The sequence below is a fragment of the Medicago truncatula genome, chromosome 8 (genome assembly GCF_003473485.1).
Source record: "Medicago truncatula cultivar Jemalong A17 chromosome 8, MtrunA17r5.0-ANR, whole genome shotgun sequence".
In the NCBI taxonomy this organism is placed as follows: Eukaryota; Viridiplantae; Streptophyta; class Magnoliopsida; order Fabales; family Fabaceae; genus Medicago; species Medicago truncatula.
The window spans coordinates 12,085,546-12,107,514 of NC_053049.1; the positions used below are offsets into that span (position 1 = coordinate 12,085,546).

A 21,969-nucleotide genomic window follows, 5' to 3' on the forward strand; every position below is an offset into this window, starting at 1 on the left:
TTCAAATATTTCCACTTAATTCGGATCAAATGTTAAGAAATCTTGCAAAAAGAAAAAAAATAACATAAAAAGTGCAACAACAAAAAACCATAGTGAATTAAAATTCAACAAAGTTATTTAGTTTCTTTACAAATGAATATAGAAATGCTTAGCTAAGACTAAAACATCAAAAATACATTGGGGTCGTTTTTTTTGCTGCTGCTATTGTTGCAGGTCGTTTCTGCTGCTGTTTTGCCTCTACCAGCTGCTGTTCCTTGGTTTGTTCAGTGGTTCCTCTGTGTTGTTTCTTCTTTTGTTGTTTTTTCCTCTTCTTTTGGATGGTTTATGTGTATTGCTTTTCACCTATGCTTGCTTTGTGTGTTTGTGGGGGATGGGAAGGTTTTTTAACGCCAAACTTAAAAGACAATTTGTAAATTAGTTTTGAACCCATAGAAACATGTTGTGGTCATCTAGCTTCGTCGAGGATCCATGATGAAATTTACAAAACAACACCAATAAAAGTAATACGCAAGGAGAAATTTAGCACCCTTTGGGCTTTGTTTCACACATATTCAATGTTGGAAAATTCCAATGTGCGACCAAGCTATAACGCCACTTTTTGACAAAATTTTCTACTAAATAGTGTCTCATGGGATCATATCAATATGTTCAAATGCTATTACCACTATAGCCTCTATTTTACAACACTTCACATTTAAATAAAATAAAAAATGATTTTTTTTTCACGCTATGGCCACAATAATCCTTATGTGTTATGAATTTTCAGTTGAAACAAGGTGATCAGATTTTTCAGCACTTAATTAGCAAACATACATTTACTAGCCAATTCGAAGAAAAAAAAAAACAATATCAGAAGCATAATTTGAATTTGTAAAATTGAAATAAACTAAATCACAAACTATTTGGAACTAATTTGAATTAATAAATATCAAAATATTGATGTCATTAATAGAATTCGAAAATTTCACCATAATCATAATCAGAATATCTAAATTAAATTTGTTAGTATCGTTTTTATGGAGCCATCCTTTTGAACTTCTTGAATGTCTTTGAATGTTGATCTTTGGGTCCCATGATATCTATGTCTTAACCAACGTTCCAGATTCAATCTTCTTTAAAAATGAAAAACAATGGTTATTGCAACTTGTCTTTTTCTATGAGTGGAGTTGAAACCCGAAAAATTATATGAATAGGAGATGATGTTGATATTGGGAATTGAGCTTAATTTCTTATGTCCTTCTTTGTGTACAGGGCTCTCTGTGTGTGGTGCCTTTATAACTCTTTTATTAGTGTCTCTTTTATTATTAGTGTCTCCAACATAAGATTAACATTTCAGGTTGTCGCAGATAACTTATAGCTCAAAACCATAACAGTAGATACCTTCGGGGTGGTAGCATGTGTAAGGAACAAATCTTCACAAGGGGAATTTATAAACCTATATGGCAATCAACCCCACAAGACGAAAAAACAATAAATAAGTATCTAATATACTAATATTATGTAGGACCGTTTATTGTTTCTTTCTTTTACAGTGGAATTTATGCAATGAGTATAGGAGATCCGAAGTCCCTAAAATTTGTCGCACTCTTCGTCTCCAGCAGTATGTGTCAGTAACCACATTGAAACTTAATAAAGCAGTCAACAAAACCATTTGATACTTCCATGAAACATGTATAAAATATTACATGTCTAAAATGCAAGAAATTTACCCTGATCAGCAGCTAACAAACTTGAGCTTGATTGGCGTGGTTCCCCAGGAATTGACTAGGCAGATGATTTCTTCCTAGGACTGGGAACAATGGGAGTTCGTATTTTAGTTGATTTCAACAATTGCAAATACAGAGAAACATACGATTTACGTTCCAGATTGTCATAGATAGCTTAGCTCAAAATCATACATGAACATTAGAAGCTTTCAGGAAGGTAATGTGATGGGAACAAATCTTCACAAAGGGAATTTAGAAACCTATACGGAAATTAAACGAAAAGTTTAAAAACAATAAATCAATATCTAATGGACTAATATAAAGTAAGTCATTGCAGACTCCAACTGCAAAGATTAAACTCAAAGTAAAAAAGCATAATTGTCATATACAACATATTAGCCATTAGTGAGAGAGACAAAAAAGAGGATTAACATTACTAAAATTATGAGTGGAGGAGATCCAAAGTCCCAAGAATTTGATGCATTCTTGACTCCAGAAATACAATAGAAAAGGTTTTTGGTTGATTTAGTATGCTGCAATTTGGAGGATTTTGAAGGAGAGGAATGATAAGATATTTAATGATTGTGTCAACGATGTGGATGAAATTTTCGATTCTATTAAGGTTTTATATTGGTATTGGAGTCTTAATAGATTGAAGATTGGAGTTTTATGCATTATGGGTGGTGCTTTTGGGGTTTTATTTTTGATCGATTCTGCTGTTCTGTTTTAGAGGTTGTAGTTTTTTGTTTTTCAGGAGAGTTTGGCTGTGTCCTCTGTTGTTAGTTTTTGGCGTTTTTTCGCTTGGATGGAACCTGGTGCAAGAATGTAGTTTTAGCAGGTCAGGCATGTTGTGTTTTTCTTAATGTTTCCAGCAATTTAGGTGTTTCATGTTTTCGCTTCCTTTGGGCTAAGATGAGCAGGACATTGGAATCTCATCTAGAACCTTAAGGTTAGGAATTTTATTTGGTAAGCCTGTCGCAATTATCTCCCTGTAAGGCTACGTTTACAAAGCCGGGATGTTCCATGTCAAGGCTCTTGTGTGGTATGTACAGTCTACAACGAAGATAGTTTCCAACTTTTCTTCGAGTGCGACAATAGTTTTGCTTGTTGGTAACGTACTGGTATTGGGCCCTCCCTCCTTTCTATTATTGATCAAAATGACAGTTTTTCTTTGGTTGTGTCTGCTGCTTTAGAAAATTTAGATTCCCCGCTAAAAAAAATTGTTGGGGTGACGTTGCGGAGATGGACTCAAAGGTGGTGGTTGACTGTATCTATGGTTGTTCACTTGGTTTCTCAAATTTTACGTCAATTATTAATGATTGTCGACGCCTTATTTCTTATGATCTAGCTCAATGGCATGTTAGTTTTCGTATTTTCATTTGAGTTGTATCATGTATCACTACTCTTATTTTAAATGACATGCATTAAGTTTTCTCTTCTAATAAACAAAACAAACAAAAGAAAAAGTATGCAACATATGACCATTAAAGAACACGAAATTCAACGACTTTCTTTCAGGCAGTTGGAGAAGCTAAAAATATCTGCACGTTATAGTTATTATCAAGAAATAAAAGAGCTAAAGAAAAACTTAGACATATAATACAAAGAAATTAAAATTCAGAAAATGCAGGAGCAAGAGAAAAAATGATGCTATGAAGAAACTATCTTTCTTCCAACCAACATTTCAGAATTAAGCATGCTTGTTTTTGATAACATAAATATAAATGCATCTTATTCACAAACAAAAAATAATCTTGCACTTAAAATCTCTAAACCAATTAATCCTCTTGTCTCAAGATCAACCAGAACGTTCATCATTAGAAAACATTATTGGATTACAAATTGTTACAAGGACTCTTAATTATCTAATTTTTTCCATGGGTGTATGCTTATTTTCATACATCGATGCAAACCTTAAAAACATGACACTTCACCACTATATTGTTACAAAACTCCTCAACAACATTCTGATAATTAGTTTTAATCTTCCAACCTAATATCATAGCAAAATCCAACACCTTCTTCCTTTGCTCATGGGTGAACTTAGTACTAAATCTTTTATATCTCGTTACAAATTTTTTCAACAACATTCTCATCATTATTTTTAATCTTCCAACCTAATGTCATTGCAAAATCCAACATCTTCTTCCTTTGCTCATGGGTGAACTTAGTACTAAACCTTTTATATCTCGTTACAAAATTGTTCAACAACATTCTCATCATTATTTTTAATCTTCCAACCTAATGTCATTGCAAAATCCAACATCTTCTTCCTTTGCTCATGGGTGAACTTAGTACTAAACCTTTTATATCTCGTTACAAAATTCTTCAACAACATTCTGATAATTATTTTTAATCTTCCAACCTGATGTCATAGCAAAATCCAACATCTTCTTCCTTTGCTCATGGGTGAACTTAGTACTAAACCTTTTATATCTCGTTACAAAATTCTTCAACAACATTCTCATCAGTTTCTGTTTGCCCAGATAACACACAAAGGCGAGAATGTCCTTTTGGCAGCACTTTGTATTTCTGTGACTCATTCCTGCTCATCTTGGGTGGATAGGGCTGTGTTTTGAATAAAGTTTATCTGTACAAAAAAAAAATGTTCAACAAAATCATTTAATACTTCCATGAAATATATTTAAAATATTACATATCCTGAATGCAAGAAACTTAATAAAGCATTCAACAAAACAATTTAATACTTCCATGAAACATATTTATAATTCTCAAATTTGTTTCTCTTGTTTCAAATTTGTTTCTCTTGTGTTTATATGATTTTCAGATTTGTAAATGAATTTAAAGTAGGGAAATTCACACAAGCTTTTATCTTGTTGCATAATTGACAAAGGCATCAATTTTTAGACATCTCATTCTTTAACACAAAGAAAGAAAGAGATTGTAATATCTCTAGAATAAATCAACCCGTTTATGTTACCATATATTGAATCATCCCATTGGAAAAAAAAAAATTAAATTGTACTAAATTCTGTACCTGATTTGCCTGCTTGAGTTGATTAGGCTTGAACCCAATGTGTATCTATGTTTTCTCTTATACAGCAGATGCCTTGAATGTCTACAAACATGATCAACATCAATAAATATGAAAATCTTCGACGTAGAATTCAATGATTTAACCCTAAACATAAAAAGAAAATCTAAAGTAGATATTTGAGTACCCTTTTTTGCGAATCCATCCTCTAAAACAGCCCATTCTGTCAGAATTTCTCACTTTTTTAATCAAAGAAATCACACTTGAGTTGAAGTGGAAATAGAAAATTAGAACGATGTTGTCACCAATAATCCTCCAAAGAAAGGTGATTGTAGATGACGACAAGAAATTAAAAACATCATGATCAAGGAATTGCATCAGATCCCTACAATGAATCTGCAGCAAAGAAATTACCGTTTGGTAGAAATTAGAACTACAGAGAAGAGGAAAGGGAAATCAGATCTAATGAAGAAATCAAAATACTGCATACCTTTATGTAGTTAAACTCCAGGCTCATAAGCTTGATTTGAGATGATAGTGAATGTAACAAATAATCTTCTTTCTTCTCATAAGCTTCTAAGATTGATCATGAGAAAGTGATTAGATGTTGTTGGTGGAAGGAGAGGAACAATGTGTTTGTGGGTAGCTGCGGCTGCGGCTGCTGCTAGCAAAAAGGTTTTCAAAACCTATATTATCAGTCTATAATATATATAGGTGTCAAGACGGGTTACCCTACCCGACCTATTTAGGGCCGGCCCTAACAGACATTATACTTTATCGGGCTGGGCTAAAAAGCTCTATTTAAATATGGACTTATGAAAAACTATATGACCCTATAAAGGCCACATGCTAAATGGACCTGCCTTAATTATTTTCATTTTTTTTTTTTTTTTTGTGGTGTCTGGGGTTCAAATCCCATACTTTGCATATATTATGCATCCTTACCAATTGAGTTAAGCTCACGGGGGGCTTTCATTCATTTTTGGTTTTTTCTAGATTACCTTTGAAGAATGGTGGGTAATGAGCAATTTGTTGGTGCGGTCAAGATAGTTCATGGATACCACTTAAAAATGTGCTTATGTGGCTAATGTGTATTGGTTGGGGTAAATTACCCACCATTCTTCCATGGGTACCCTAGTTGTCACCTTCATTTTTTGAAAAACATTGTAAAATTTCTTACCATTTTTTTTTTGACAAAAAAAACTACTTGCGATTTTGTAAAAAAATAAAAAATTCTTATGAGCACTAATTTTTACTAGTGTTCAGACAAGCAATTTGTGCCCACACCTTTTTCTTATTGCGATAATGCATGTAAATTATAAACGTTATATTTTTAATGAACTATGTTTATCTTTTTCAATTACCAACAATATTAAAAATATAATATCAATTCTTATATTTTTTTATGGCACCAATAGTATAGCATTATTTTAGATTTTTTTTTTTTTTAAATTCTTATAATTTTTAATCACACCAACAAATAGAATTATTATAGAAAAATTTGTTCTTTTTTTTCTTTTTGAAGGAAGAAATTTTTTTTCTTATAATTCTTACATTTACTGGAACGAATTTCGATGAAATGGAAACATGCCATTCAAAAATTTATTCAACCAGAGGATTCGGCAGGACGTGCTTTGTGTGAATTAGAGAGCGAAACGTCTACTCATCTCTTCTTGTTTTGTGTCGTGGATAGAGGGGTGTGGAATTTGGTAATGAGGTGGATATATTTTTGGTTTATTACCCCTCCGAATTTTTTTATGCATTTGGAATGTTGGAGTAGAGAGGCGTCGAATGAAAAGCTGCGAAAAGTTTATTGGCTTATTTGGAGAGCTTGAAATATGAATTTTTTTAATAATGTGGTAAAGGAGGTGTAAGAGCTAGTTGATGAAGTCAAAGTGTTGTAATGGAGGTGGTTTCTAGCTAGATTGAAGGTTTCAATTTGATTGTATTATGAATGGTGTTGGAATCTTAACGATTGTATGGGAGTTCTATTTTGTATCGGTATAGGTGGATTTTGGGTTTTATTACCGTTGTTATTTTTTTGCACGGTGTTGTTTTGGCTTTGTTAGCATGTTCCTGGTCCACTACTTTTAGTGGTTGTTTTGTTGTTTGTGTGTCCATACATGCAGGTGTTGGGGTCTGGGAGCATAATCAATTTCTGTCTTTGTTTCCCTGCTGCCATATTGTACTTCTTGTAAGGGTGGTATGATAATAAATGTGCTATTTAAAAAAAAAGGGCGGAAATCCTCTAAAGTACAATCAAGAGTTTTTATTGTAACAAACTTATGATTTGTTATATGATATACCTACAACATCTACTTTAATTTATTAAGTAATGATTGATATTGTCCACTTTACACTCTAAAACGAGTTCATCACTTTAGAGGAGCCGGATCTGCATTAACTATCTTGTAATTGATTTCATCAAAATAAACTTATTGTGTGGTTAGAGAAAGGTAGAATTTTAGTGATTTATAAATGTTACTAATTTATTATAGCAAATTTAGTTATTTGAGTCAAACAGACTACCTATGGCCCATACAGGCTACCCCCAGTAGGTAGTAGACTATATAGAGCCAGACTAAATAGCTCGGAAAACGTTCGCGATAGAATATTAAGGCTCAAATTCTACTTTTTATTCGGATTGGCATGCTAACCTTTATGGGTAAGCCTATTTCGACAACTCTAATACTTGCATGAATATAAAGATTTAAACATTCTATTTTCTCACACATAAAAAATAGTAGAAAAGATAATAATTTAATGTTATATATTTTTTTAATAATATGAATTGTATCTTTTTTTTATCAAATGAAGTGTTCAAATCTTTGTCTCCACCCACAAATTATATATTATGATTATTATAATATATAAATCCTGTAAATTTATGATCGTAATCAAATCATAACTGAAACTGCCAAAATAATTCATGCTCTTTATTAACTACGTCAAACAGCCACAACTTATGGGTCTTAAGGTTAAGCCTTGCTATTTTTTTGTGCGGTTTTGGTGACATGTCATCTTACGTGATTTTCAACTTTTTTTTTCAGTCATTTTAGTTAAGTTTTGATCTACTTCAGAGGAGTTTTTAGAAAAAAATTGCATATGGTTTTCGAGACATTTTGCAATGTTTTGATCTAAGCAATTATTAGGTTTTTGTTTGTAATAAATTAAAATCATGCAAATCGGCAAAGGGAAGCACCTCATAAGGATCCCGGAAGACAATGAATGTTGATTCAAGAGGCAAGATAAGTTTCAAGGAAGAAAGCTCTAAAAAAACCATGAAAATGGCAGAAAGACCCTGGGAGTGCTGCCACGCCCCCCGGGTGTGAGAACGAGTGTTGAAAAAAGCACTAGCGCACGAGGCGTGCCCTCTGAAATGCGGCGCGCATGCGGCTCATCCGTGTTGTTGTTTTTATCTGCGGGTCTGAGAGAGAAATCCTAGTTTTCCCACAAACCACTTGAAAATCAAATTATAAATACAACTCCTCGTATTCGTAATGATTTATTCAGAACGAAGCAGTTCTAGAGGAAGGCAAGCACTAGGAGTTTTTAAGGAAGAAGTCTCTCTCCTCATCCTTAGTCTATATGGTATGTTTTTTTTTTTTTTTTTGTAATTTTGTCTTTATTTACCATGAGTAACTAAACTCTAAATTGGTAGGAATATGAGATGAACTGCTGTTTTATTGTTTGGTCTTTTTAATTCAATTTTTTTTTTTTACTTATGTTCTAATTTATATTTAATTTTCTTATCTTATGCAAAAGTATTAATGCTTTCACTAAACTAAGGAATGTGACATACCTAGGTCTTATGACTGAACATTGAAACAAGAGCAAACTCTCTCTTCCAAACGTTGCATATTAATTTTATTTTTTGCTCCCTTGGTAAGATAGATGAGTTAGAGCTGCTCATTTGTAGAACTACTGAGATAATAGAGAAGAATATGTTATGAACTTCTAAGATTCCAAGACAAAATTGGAGCTTTTAGCTGACAATTTAGGAAACCTTATTCTTTTTTGTTTCAATTACCTCTGAGAGAGTAAAACCCTATTCTAATATTCGATTTGTGTACTTAATGATCACTGCAAGATAGTATACAATGACTATTTTATATACTACGAAAATATTTTCTCTATGAAAGAGGTATAGTATTATTGAAAAATTTGTACTACTAGTTAATAGTTTTCCACTTCCCCCATGCTCAATAATTTAAACTTTTGTAAACAATTTTTATCCTCTATGCATACATATATTTTCTAGTTAATTTATTTTCAGATTTAACCTGAACATTTTATTTGCAGGACCCACTAGTTACTAAAGCACCATGTTTGGTTCCACTTTTTGTTATAGATGTTTGGTTCCTCTATGCATAGTTGTTGTTGTCACACTATATAAAAGTTGTTTTCTTCTTCTTGAACAGCCAAATCTTATTCAAGCTCCCAGACCTCTCTCAAGAAGAGAAAGCTGATGCGAAAGAAAACAGAAGAAAATGTAATTTAGATCATACACCTGGAGCCAAACATTTCAATTATTCATACAAAGAACGTTACAGAAGAACAATTCATAGATGCATAGTTGTGGAGGCTCTGTAAACCTATGAATATGTGAAAAAGATTGAGCCAAGGCAAAACAATTCAGCCATCTCACTTTCAAAGTCCAAGGAACATCCTAATGGTTAGAAAACGCCTTAACTACCATTATAGAGTCGGTTTCAATCCAAACATCCCGCCACTGCATCTCAACTGCTTTATCGAGTGGCTGCGCAAACCTCCATCACATAAGCAGAAGCATTTCCAATGTTATGAACAAAGCCTCCCAGGAACTTAGCTTCTCAGTCATGAATTACAATGCCAATAGCTATAACGTCCTATTTTATTTATTTAATTATTTTATTGAGTTTAGAGTCTTTTAGAATAATTTATTTAATTTATTGTGATGTGTGTTATTTTTGTGATATGTGTTGGTATTTTTAGTAGCATATTATATTATATCATATTATGTTATTGGTGTAGAAATATATACATATATAATAAAATATAATAATGAGGTGTGAGGGGCAGAATAGGAATAAGAAGAAAAGTTAGTATAAGAATAAGAGAAGTCAGAGTTAGAAAATCATATTACGGAAAACTACTTTTGGGAGAAACTGAGAAGTCAGAGAAGAGGAGCAATCTCGTAGAGTCCGATCATCTAATATAAGGTAAGGGTGGGACTAACCTTGTTTAATCATAAGTATGTAATCCTGAAAAAGGGTTTAACCTTGTAGTTGTTAATAGCTTTTGATGTTGTAGAATCAGGGTTTGAAACTAAAATTGATTGTAGAAAGAGTAGATAATCCGATGAATTAGGTTAATAATTGGTGTTTAGGTTGTAGAATAATCATAGGTAGAGACTCCTATCAAATTTGGGATTTGGGTTGGAGAAATTGAGGGTTTTTGCTGAAATTTGTGTTCTGCCCGCATAATTGTTCGTCATCGCTCGCCACGGCGAGTAAGCCTATTTGACTCGCGAGTAACCCAGTTCATCGCTCGCCACAGCGAGTGAATGCTCGCCATAGCGAGTTGTTCAGTGAGGAAAAGTGTGATTTTGTAAAATAATATTTTGGGTCGAGCTTTATATGGTTTTGAGCGCCTTTTCATGTTTAGAAAGGTTTAGACAAGTTTCGGAATCAAATTTGGGCATAGGGAAGTTAAAAATGAGATTTTTGGGTGAAAAATGTCAAGTTCCCGCATAGCCATCGGTTTTAGCTCGCCACAGAGAGTACCTTGGTCGCCATAGCGAGTAGAGTGGCTCGCCTCGCGAGTTGTTCAGTGGCAGTCTGCCCTGTTTTGCGTTCTTGCGTCTGTTTCATACGTTTCTGCTTTGAGTTGGTCTTTGGTATAAACATGAAAGTTGCTGATAATTGTATTATCTTTCCAGTAGTCTTGGTTTGGCATGAAAATCTTTTATGTATAATTTTTTGTTTTTACGAAGATGCATGATGAATTATTGTTGATGAATTTCTTGTTATATGATGTTGTTTATGATCGATGAATTATTATATGAATGCATATGTTGACGAATATGATGATATATGATGTTGTTCCTGATTTATGAATTGTGAAGCCATAATATGAAGTTGTTGTTGTTGTTGTTGTTATTGTTGTTGTTGCATTGGTTGAGTCAATGCATGATCATTTTAGCGAAGGGAGTTCTATGCTCTGATGATTTCTAGCGAATGGAGCTTTATGCTCTGTTAAATTTAAGCGAAGGGGGCTGTAGCCTGTCAAGTCAAATTACGACATTGGAGAAGAGAGTTTTATGCTCTCAAGGTACCTCATGCATATTGCATTGTCAAGTCATTGTTGTCGCATTGTCGAGTTGTTATTGATGCATTATCAAGTCATTGTTGTTGCGTTGTTGAACGAAGTTTTGTTGATGTTGATTGCTGTTGTGCTATGTTGACTAATTCTCTTATTTTAAATTGTTCTTTATTAGTAATACTAATGATGAATTAATGTTGTTATGTGTTGTTAAATTCTTTTAATGAATTATATACTTATTATTATTGGATGTGAAATCTCACCCCTTCTGTTTGAATGTTGCCTCTATGTGGGTAACGTGCAGATAACCAGGAGTAACCGCTGATGTGAGTTGATTCCTCGTGTCGTCTTAGGAGTCGCTCTGATACGTAACGGGATGGGGAACCTTTATGTTATTTCCATTGTTACGTATTTTTCCTTTATGAATTTATTGTTGGACCATTTTAATGGATTTAATTACGTTGTTTATGTTGAGGCCTTAGTGCCAAATTGATGAAAGAATAAATGTTTTTCGCTGCGACGTTGTTGAAATTATTGATGTTTTTAATAAGGAGTGAATTTTAACTCTATTTTATATTTAATGATATTTTTCAAGAACGAAATGTGACATCCTGTTGTGGTGAAACTCTGATTATTTGTATTATTTACATGTTGGGAAAACGAGGTGTTACAATAGCCCCACAAGAGGGTGAGCCATAAAACTATCTGTGCACCTGCCTGCTAGAATGCGAAGAAATCTAGAACGAAAATCAAACTTTGAAGTTAGAGAGGAGGAGCCACTAGCTCCAGACATCAGAGAGGAGCTAAACTTAACTTCTGCAATGATGTTTTTGACCATGTTGGGGATATTGAATTCCTTGTCTTGAAAATACCGATTGTTATGTTGGATCCAAATTTGCCATATGCTATGAATGATGACAGAAATCAGAATCTGATGAGTGAATTTGCTCCCTTTGCTGATGCCGGTGTGTGACAGATTTAGACAGTTGGAAGTGTCCAGGTGTTGCAATATCTTGATAAATAATAAGACTACAACAGAAAAATACAACACACTCAACTGATAGACATTCATAGAAAAAAGATTCATTGGTGGAGAGTATTCAAAAAATCATTTCATTTTTTCTATGTCAAAGATACCGAGTAAAAGTACTGCTTCAAATATTTCCACTTAATTCGATTCAAATGAAAGGAAATCCTCTAAAAAGAAAAAATTAACAGAAAGTGTAAACAACAGCAAACCATAGTGAATTAAAATTCAACAAAGTTATTTAGTTTCTTTACAAATGAATATAGATATGCTTAGCTAAGACTAAAACATCAAAGATACATAGTAAACACAATCATATATCATTTTCATACATAATAAAAATTCTTACATCAAGCGGCTCATGTCGATTGTGAGTTATTAATAAAGAAGACACACTGATTCCAAAAATTGAGGCAAGTTTACATGTATTTGGATCAATATAACACCAAACTTAAAAGATAATATGTAAATTAATTTTGAACCCATAGAAACTTGTTGTAGCTGTCAAGGATCCATAATGACAATTCGAAGAAAAAAAACAATATCAGAAGTATACTTTGAATTTGTAAAATGAAATAAACTGAATAACAAACAATGTAAGAGATAATTTCGAGCCAAGATCAATATTAATAAATATCAAAATCTTGAATGTCATTACTAGAATTCAAAATTTCACCGTAATCATAAACATAAAATCTAAATTAAATTTGTTAGTATAGATTTTATGGAGCCATCCTTTTGAACTTCTTGAATGTCTTTGAATGTTGATCTTTGGGTCGCACAATGTCTATGTCTTAACCAACGTTCCAGATGCAATCTTCTTCCAAAATGGAAAATAAACGGTGGATATTGCAACTTGTATTTTTTACGAGTAGAGTTAAAACGCGAAAAATTGTATGAATAGGAGATGATGTTGATGTTGGGAAAGAGAGTGTAGTGGTTTTCATGGAGGGAATCGAGCTTAATTTCTAATGTCTCTGTACTGCTCAAAACCATAAGATTAAAATCTGAAAATAGAAAAAATCAAAGGTTTAACATTTCCGGTTTTCGCAGATAACATATAACTCAAAACCATAACAGTAGAAACTTTCAGGAGGGTAGCATGTGTAGGTACAAATCTTAACAAAGGGAATTTATAAACCTATATGGCAATCAACTACACAAGTTGAAAAAGGATAAACCAGTATCTAATCTAATAAACTGGTATAAAGTAAGGTATTGCAGACTCCAACTGAAAAAATAAAACACGAAGTAGAAACGTAGTTGTCATATACAACATATTAATCAGCAAAACCATTTGATACTTACATGAAACACATTTAAAAGATTATATGTCCAAAATGCAAGAAACTTTCACAAAATTGATGTGATGATTCAGGAAAAATGAAATTCAACTCACCGGTCCATAGGCATCAACCCGGTTTTTCTTAGCATAGTTTACATACCGTATGATCCTGCGATATGTGTTGAAATAATGCTCGGTTTGACTGCAACAAAAAAAAATAACACAGTCAAGTGATATACATTCATAGAAAAAGGATACATTGAAGGGGAGTGATATACATTCATAGTAATTTGCTCAATACGTTGGAGATATAGAGTAGAATCGCTACTGCAAGTATTTCCACTACGGTTATTCAGCATGAGGATAATTTATTTATTTTGATAAATAATCAAAAATACTATTGAAAGAATGGTAAGAGATTAAACTCAAGGTAAAAAACGTAGTTGTCATATACAACACATTAGCCATTAGTAAGAGAGACAAAAAAGAGGATTCAACTAATTATGGGTGGCCCAAGAATTTGTCACATTCTTGACTCCAACAATACAATAACCACATTGAAACTTCACGAAGCATTTAACATAAGAGCACTGCTATGTGGTGCGAAATAGCAGGTGCGAAGTTCGACGAAAGTGCAATTCAAACACGTTACTTGCCTTAGTCTTAATAGAAACATACTAATATAACTTCCTTTTTCATGAATACACGAATGGTTGGTTAAAATTAATTGTTTTATACAAAAATAATAATACAACACTCACATGTTTGGGTGTATTACATAGGCTGGTAGTCTTTCGTCGAAATTCGTTGCTATATTTTTCGCACCAACAAGCATTAGCCTTAACATAATCATTTGATACTTCCATCAAATATATTTAAAATATTAGACATCCTGAATGCAAGATTTGTAAATAAATCTGTAATTATTCTAAATTACTTTACTTACTTCAAATCCCACAACGCATACCTATAAATTAAATTCAATCTCTTGGAAAACATTTAAAACTGGGGAAATTCGCACAAGCTTTTATCATGTGGCATGATTGACAAATGCATCAAATTCTAGACATCTCATTCTTTAAACTACAATTTAACAGAGAAAAAGATTGAAATATCTCAAGAATAAATCAAGTTGTTTATATATGTTACAAAATATTGAATCATCCAATTGGAAAAAAAAAAAATTAAATTGTACTAAGATCGTTTACTGCTTGAATTGATGAGGCATCAAGACAATGTGTATCTAGGTTTTCTCTTACATTGCAATAAAAATTTGTTACACTATCAGTGGTAAAAAGACTTGAATAGCAGATGCATTGAGTCATAAAATATACTATAATTTTGTCAACTGCGTAAGGCCGCCCTTTAAAAAGGCATATGTCTCCGAAATTCGCTGACATGTCGGGGATCACCTTCCAGTTCTCATCTCCGAATTTCAAAAGTACCGAATATGGGGGAGAGGCTAACGCGCCAACAATGAGAGGCTTTTTTCCATGGCACGTAGCAGCAATAACCTTTTTAGGGTACATGTATTCACCATTGCAGAGTTGCATGTTTACTGTTAAGTCATAGTCCAAGGCATAGCAGGCGCTTCCTAAATGGAGAACATGTAATTTGTTGTAATCCAGCACAAACATAAACAGAAACAGAAAATCTAAGCAGATGCATTCGTTACACTATCAATAAATATAAAAATAATTAATGAATGTAGAATTCAATGATTTAACCCTAAACATAAACAGAAAATCTAAAGTATATTTTCGAATACCGTGTTTATACCACCCTCCTTCTGAACAGCCCGTTATGTTGGAATTTCTCACTTTTTTAATCAAAGAAATCACACTTGAGTCGAAGTTGACATAGAAAAATAAAACAATGTCTTCACCAATAAACCACCAAAGAAAGCAGATTGTAGATGAAGACAAGAAATTAAAATCATCATGATCAAGGACTAGCATCAGATTTCTCCAATGAAGCTGCAGAAAGGAAATACAGTTTAGTATAAATTAGAACCAGAGAGAAGAGGAAAATGAAATCAGATCTAATGAAGAAGTAAAAATATTGCAGACCTATATGTAGTTAAACTCCAAGCTCACAAATTGCAGTATTTGGTTTGTTTGATTTGAGATGATAGGGAATGTAACAAGTAATCTTATTTCTACTCACAATCTTCTAAGATGTGAAATGAAAAATGATTAGATGCCGCTGGTGGAAGAAGGGAACATAGTGTTGGTGGGTAGCTGCGGCTGCAGCTGGGAAAAAGGGTCCCTTTTCAAAACCTATGCATCAATCTATTATGTATAGGGGTGAAGATGGGTTACCCTACCCGACCTGTTTAGGGCCGACCCTAATAGACATTAAACTTTATCGGGCTGGGCTAAAAAGCTCCATTTAAATATGGACTTTAAAAAAACTATATGACCCTCTTCAAAAAAAAAAAAAAAAACTATATGACCCTATGCAGGCCATAGGCTATATGGACCTGCCTTAATTATTTTCATATTTTTCAAAACATCGTAGAATGTTAAAAAAAAAATTCCCATGTACAATTATTTTTTACTTGCGTCCAGACAAGCACTTCGTGTCAATCTTCACACTTTTTTTATTGCGGTAATGCATGTAAATTATGAACGATAATTTTTTTAATGAAGTTTTTGTTTTGATTAAAGTTATATCTATAATATTTTGTGCCTTTCAAATTGTAAAAACTATGTTTATCTTTTTCAATTACCAAAACAATATAGCAAATATAAATCACACCAACAATATAACATTAATATAGATTTTTTTTGTTTATAAAATTCTTATCTTTTTTAATGACACCAACAAATAACATTATATAGACAAATTTATTTAAGGGTGTAATTTGAAGAATATAAAAGCTAGACCAAAACCTCATATTTCCTTTATATATGGTATCTCATTATATATAATATAGATTTATCCAAAGAAATATAATTAAAAAAACAAAACTAAAAATAAAACAAAAGCATGAAAGTTTTGGTGTGACACAACTTCATTTAAGTTTACCAGTTTGCATCTTAAAGCGGTTACGATCTTCTTAAGTCTTACAATTCATAAAAATTGAATATTTTTTCATTTTTTTAGTATCTATGCATTCAATGGGAAAAAAATCATGTAAAGCGTAAAGTGAGTAAATCAAGGGTTGTTAAAATACCTCTCTGCCGAAACAAATCCGCATGCAGAAAATAGGTTCAGTATCTTGACAATAATAAGATTACAACAGAAAAATACAACACAATCAACTGATAGACATTCATGGAAAAAAGAACAATTGGTGGACAGTATTAAAAAAATGTCGGTTTAAGAAGAATTTGGCAAGATGGCGTTTTCAAAACTGCCATCATTTTTCCTGCCACAAAGTTTAAAAGAAGAATTGTCTTGCAAACTGTCATAATACGAGTTGAATAAAGTCGGCTAATATTTTGTATTATAACAGCGGTTTCAACCACCTTAATATACACTTTTTCAACAAAAAAGGTGTGTATAGTGGTGGTTTGAACCGCCGTAATGGAAACTTTTTTACTGGAAAAAATGCGCATTCTGAAAAAATACTCAATATCTTGATAATAATAAGACTACAAGAGAAAAAAGATCCATTGGTGGAGATTATTTCAAAAAAAATCATTTCATTTTTTCTATGTCAAAGATACCAAGTAAAAGTGCTGCTTCAAATATTTCCACTTAATTTGGATCAAATGTTAAGAAATCTTCCAAAAAGAAAAAAATTAACAGAAAAAGTGCAACAACAAAAAACCATAGTGAATTAAAATTCAACAAAGTTATTTAGTTTCTTTACAAATGAATATAGAAATGCTTAGCTAAGACTAAAACATGAAAAATACACTGGGGGACGTTTTTTTTGCTGCTGCTATTGTTGCAGGTTTGTTCGGTTCCTCTGTGTTATTTCTTCTTTTGTTGTTTTTTCCTCTTCTTTATGATGGCAATGTGTATTGCTTTTAACCTATGCTTGCTTTGTGTGTTTGTGGGTCCTGGGAAGGGTTTGTTTTTCCTGTTGTTTATCAATATAACGCCAAACTTAAAAGACAATTTGTAAATCAATTATGAACCCATAGAAACATGTTGTAGTCACCTAGCTTCGTCCAGGATTCATGATGAAATTTACAAAACATCACCAATAAAAGTAATACGTGAGTAGAAATTTTGCACCCTTTGTACTTTGTTTCACACATCTTCAATGTTGTCTAATTCCAATGTGCAACCATACTATAACACTGCTTTTTGAAAAAAAAAATTCTACTAAAGAGTATATCATGGGATCATATCAACATGTTCAAATCCTGTAACCACTATAGCCCCTATTTAACAACACTTCACATTTAAATAAAATCAAAAATGATTTTTTTTTTCACGCTATGGCCACACTATTCCTTATGTGTTATGTATTTTCAGTTAAAACAAGCTGATCAGATTTTTCAGCACTTAATTAGCAAACATACATTTACTAGCCAATTTGAAGAAAAAAACAATATCAGAAGGATAATTTGAATTTGTAAAATGAAATAAACTGAATCACAAACCATTTGAAGATAATACGAGCCAAGATCAATATTAAAAAATATCAAAATATTGATGTCATTACTAGAATTCGAAAATTTCACCGTAATCATAATCAGAAAATCTAAATTAAATTTGTTAGTATCGTTTTTATGGAGCCCTCCTTCTGAACTTCTTGAATGTTTATCTTTGGGTCCCATGATGTATATGTCTCGTAACCAACATTCCAGATGCAATCTTCTTTCAAAATGGAAAATCAACGATGGATATTGCAACTTGTCTTTTTTATGAGTGGAGATGGAACCCGAAAAATTGTATGAACAAGGCTCTTTCTTTTTGGTGGCTTTATAACACTTTTGTTAGTGTCTTTGTACAGCTTGTACATGACACTTATGTTTTAATAAATATGTTGTTTTCAAAAGAGCAATGATATTTGAACAACCATTTGGTATAACCTTTTTGACAACCTTCTTCTTGTCTCTTCTCATTGGTCAAAAACAATGGAGAGAGAAAAAGGAAGAGAGAGAGTAAGAATATAATGTGAGTATGAGAGAGAAAGTTGTCTAAAAGTTGTCACTAAATGGTTGTACAAATATCATTTCTCTTTTCAAAAACATCCATCTTGTGGACTTTCTTCTCCCTCAGATAGACTTTCTTCATCTTTTTTTATTTTTTATCATTCTTAACATTTCGGGATTAAAACATAAGATTAACATTTCAGGTTGTCGCGGATAACTTTTAGCTTAAAACCATAACAGTAGAAACTTTCGGGATGGTAGCAACCAAATTTTTTGTTTTGAACTTTGCAAAGACCTAAACAGAATATGAATGACACGAAGTTAGAGATTCAGGATCTTTTTACTTTCATTAGACACAATTTCATTGTACTCTTTGATTTCAGCTCGATTTGAGTTTATTATATTGTTTGATAGTGATATATTAATGTGTATGTACCTTTTTTTTTGTTGATTTTGCTGCTGCGTATTTCATTTCGAATATTGATTTTACCATTTCATGAGCACCATATTGAAACTGGCCGTGGTTCTTTGTCTTTCATATTATACATGGATCATGATAAACCAGCTCTGATCACTTATCCAGATTTAACACTAAATTGTAAGTGCATTTTTGCCATGATTGTATAAATAGATTTAATATGTGGTATGATTAAGTAGTTATGCTTAAAGCAGTTATACTCAATTGATTCCTTTATCAAACTTATCAAAAAGTATATAAGGATAAATACATAGGTCCTTATTCATAGTTCTCATGTCAGTAGAACAATTTGTATTGAATAATTTTTATAATGCTTCTGTTGATATTTTAAGAATTTGTAAGATTAAGTTATCAATGGTGATTACATGCATGAACTTAAGTATTGTTATGTAATTTTCTATATATTAGCTAAGTTGTTCTTGGAGATGAGACTCTCAATGGTGACAATCAAAGAGCTTAATCTATTTCTACAGGTTTTTTAATGTGAGCTTATAGTAATGGTTAGTTGTCCCAATGATTTACAGTTTCTTTACTTGTATGTATATAGTTGTCTCTCCGATTCTCAAGGAAACCCGTTCAAAGTTGCATCATTCGCTGATCCGAATCATTCGTCGATTCTGAAATCACGCTTTCCATTCTGAATCTCTCGCAAACTCCTCTCAATCTGACAAATCTGTGGTATGTAGTTCCTCTATCTATTTTTCTTCATTTCAAGTCAATTTTTCTGCAAAAGTGTTTTTATATTTTTCTTCATTTCATGTAGTTCAAAATTTGCTTGTAACGGTGCTATTTTGTTTTTATATTGAGATGATTACGATTTTGTTTTGAGTATTTTTGTTGATTCGATGACCTGAGAGTGTTGATTTTGTGTTTAGTCATTTTCCTGTGGTTAGGATAATCGAATAGGAATCATTGGATTAGGTTTTTTTAAATAAAATTTGAGTTACTAATTTGTTCGTAACGATGCTATTTTATTTATGTGTTGAGATGTTTACGAATTTGTTTCGAGTGATTTTTTTTTATTTGATGTTGTGAAATTGCTGATTTTGGTTTTGAATGGTTTGTTGCAATTGCAGCTTGTGAGGAGCAACAGTAAGTGGTTTACGCCGTCGCATGCTGATGAAGAAGCACATCAGTTGTCTTATCTGCAAAAGCACTTGCCTGTGGAGGGGGAAAGTGAAGAATCTCTGGTTTGTTTGTTTACTGTGTGGCTTCCAAGAGTTTCTGACTTTGGCCGCATTACTTTATGTTTTTCGTATTATATTCTTTTGGAGATGAGTTGGTTAGAATGAAACCCTGAGGACATTGTGGAATTATCCAATAGCTTAAGTGTTTGCCCTATGTTATTGTGCTTTTACTGTACTTCTATGCATATCTAACACACCCTAAGAACATATGGAGTGTTAATGATTGAAATATGGGAGAAAACCAATTCTGGTTATTGCTGAGATTGGGCCATATGCAATTTCAGGACCATCTATTATGTGATTGGTTGCTGTATAATTAAATAATTTAGGACAGAACCATTTTTGCGGGGAAGGATCGTTGTTTCAAGGTTGTGGTGTGTCCAGTCAGATACCATTGTTTTCCCCTATCATCCAGTGTCAATTTCATAAGCCGACCATTCAAATAAGTTCTTTACACTGGGATTGTGAATAATGAGTTGCAGGTTGAAAAGTGCTACGATGGTCGTTGTCGTCTTGTCAACGGGTTTGGGGTTATTCTCCCTAACAGTTGCTAGATCAAAGCACGGGCTTTGTTATACCATATAGAGTTGGATAGGAAATACTAACTAAGCGGCTAGAACTTAGGAAACAAAAATACTAAGAGTCTAAGATGCAACACTACACTTTAAATCAGATAATTCATATCTAAATCTAATTCAAACTATTTCTCATTGTTTTTGCTGCTGCCTCTGTTATATACTTAAAACAGGGCATACCCATGTTGTAGAGGCCTTACAAATTCCAATTCATATTTTATTCACAATGTCATGGTCGTAAGTTTCATCTTGGTGATACAATCGTAGTTTACTAATTTTTCGTAAGAAATGTTGACGCAGAGATTTTGGCTACGCACAAGAAGAAACAGAGAGAAGATGCAAAGGAGCGAATTTGTCGATTTGATTAGACCTTTTCTTAACTTCTGTTGGAGCTGATTTGTCGAGTTAATTAGACCTTCAAATCCCATACTTTTTAATAATAAGCTGATGCCTTTTTTCTTTCTCTTCTATCAATAATAATCCCTTTGTTATGTTCTGTTCTGTTTGTAGTTTTTTTTGGTTAGATTATGGATGTTTTTATTGTTTAAGACTACTCTACTGGTACTAGTGTTGTTCTCAGAAACTTTAGTCCCCACCCCCAATTCATTCATGCTTATTGGTTATGCATTTATTATTATTATTACAAATTTACAATAAAAAAACGTCCAAAATTATTTTGTACCCTGCATTTATCTTCTACACTTGTTTACTATATTTGTTGTTTTCTTATATTATAAGGAAGGGGAAAGAAACTCGACGATTCCACGACACATCAAGTATCAGACCTTGAACATGGTGATGGCGTTCCCGTAATCATATGATACCCCTATTGGACTAATTAAATCATCATATTATTATTTTTTAGAACAATTAGTAACTTTATGTATTCAAATTTCAGGCTGCACATGTGGGATTCTTTAGAGTCTTTTCACTTGTAAGTAGCCACTGGCTTAATCAGATTATGTATTGCAGCCATATTATTTTTTAGTTATATTTATGATTGTTAAATTACTTCTTTTTTCTGTTTTGAAAAATAATCACAGGCAAAGCCTGAGGCTGGAAAATTGGTCATTGCTACGGTAGCTCTGTTGATTGCAGCCACATCAAGTATCTTAGTTGTATGCATCATTCACTCTTTTTCTCTCCTACCCATACACACACTGCAGTTATGTCAATATAGCTTTTTATAAAGTTAAAGTTGCTTTCTAATGAACATGAAATATATTGCTTCTGCAGCAAAAATTTGGTGGGAAGATAATTGACATTGTCTCAGGAGATATCAGAACACCTGAGGAGAAAGATGCAGCATTAGAAGCTGTCAAGAACACCATACTAGAAACATTTCTCATTGTTGTC

The 21,969-nt window shown here is 32.6% G+C and overlaps 1 protein-coding gene and 2 long non-coding RNA genes across 5 annotated transcripts; 1 reads left to right on the forward strand and 2 right to left on the reverse strand.

Annotated features, from left to right (window-relative positions):
- Window positions 1-3,472: 3,472 nt before the first annotated feature.
- On the reverse strand, window positions 3,473-5,382 carry LOC25500945 (uncharacterized). The gene is made up of 4 exons (XM_013589451.3): window positions 5,192-5,382; window positions 4,889-5,097; window positions 4,705-4,785; window positions 3,473-4,296 (listed from the first exon to the last, which is right to left on the reverse strand). The coding sequence occupies exons 1-4, from the start codon at window positions 5,216-5,218 to the stop codon at window positions 4,293-4,295; spliced, it is 321 nt and encodes a 106-aa protein (XP_013444905.1). The 5' UTR covers window positions 5,219-5,382; the 3' UTR covers window positions 3,473-4,292.
- A 6,208-nt stretch (window positions 5,383-11,590) lies between these two features.
- On the reverse strand, window positions 11,591-15,574 carry LOC11441930 (uncharacterized). Of its 3 annotated transcripts, none has more exons than XR_003008081.2 (5): window positions 15,386-15,574; window positions 15,085-15,292; window positions 14,078-14,910; window positions 13,431-13,518; window positions 11,591-12,033 (listed from the first exon to the last, which is right to left on the reverse strand). It is a non-coding gene; the product is annotated as an uncharacterized lncRNA (long non-coding RNA). The 3 variants fall into 3 exon arrangements; XR_003008080.2 differs by lacking the exon at window positions 11,591-12,033 and adding an exon at window positions 12,639-13,038 and having other exon boundaries at window positions 14,284-14,910; XR_003008079.2 differs by lacking the exon at window positions 11,591-12,033 and adding an exon at window positions 12,639-13,038.
- A 5,913-nt stretch (window positions 15,575-21,487) lies between these two features.
- On the forward strand, window positions 21,488-21,969 carry LOC11446198 (uncharacterized). Its single transcript, XR_003008083.2, has 3 exons — window positions 21,488-21,547; window positions 21,657-21,731; window positions 21,850-21,969. It is a non-coding gene; the product is annotated as an uncharacterized lncRNA (long non-coding RNA).

Bases quoted from the DNA above. Each gene is read 5' to 3' on its own strand.
- LOC25500945 (XM_013589451.3), bottom strand. From the start codon at position 5,218: ATGAGCCTGGAGTTTAACTACATAAAG. The intron at 5,098-5,191 runs GTATGCAGTATT...TCTTTGCTGCAG, and splicing joins TGGAGTTTAACTACATAAAG to ATTCATTGTAGGGATCTGAT. The intron at 4,786-4,888 runs GTACTCAAATAT...TCATGTTTGTAG, and splicing joins GGATGGATTCGCAAAAAAGG to ACATTCAAGGCATCTGCTGT.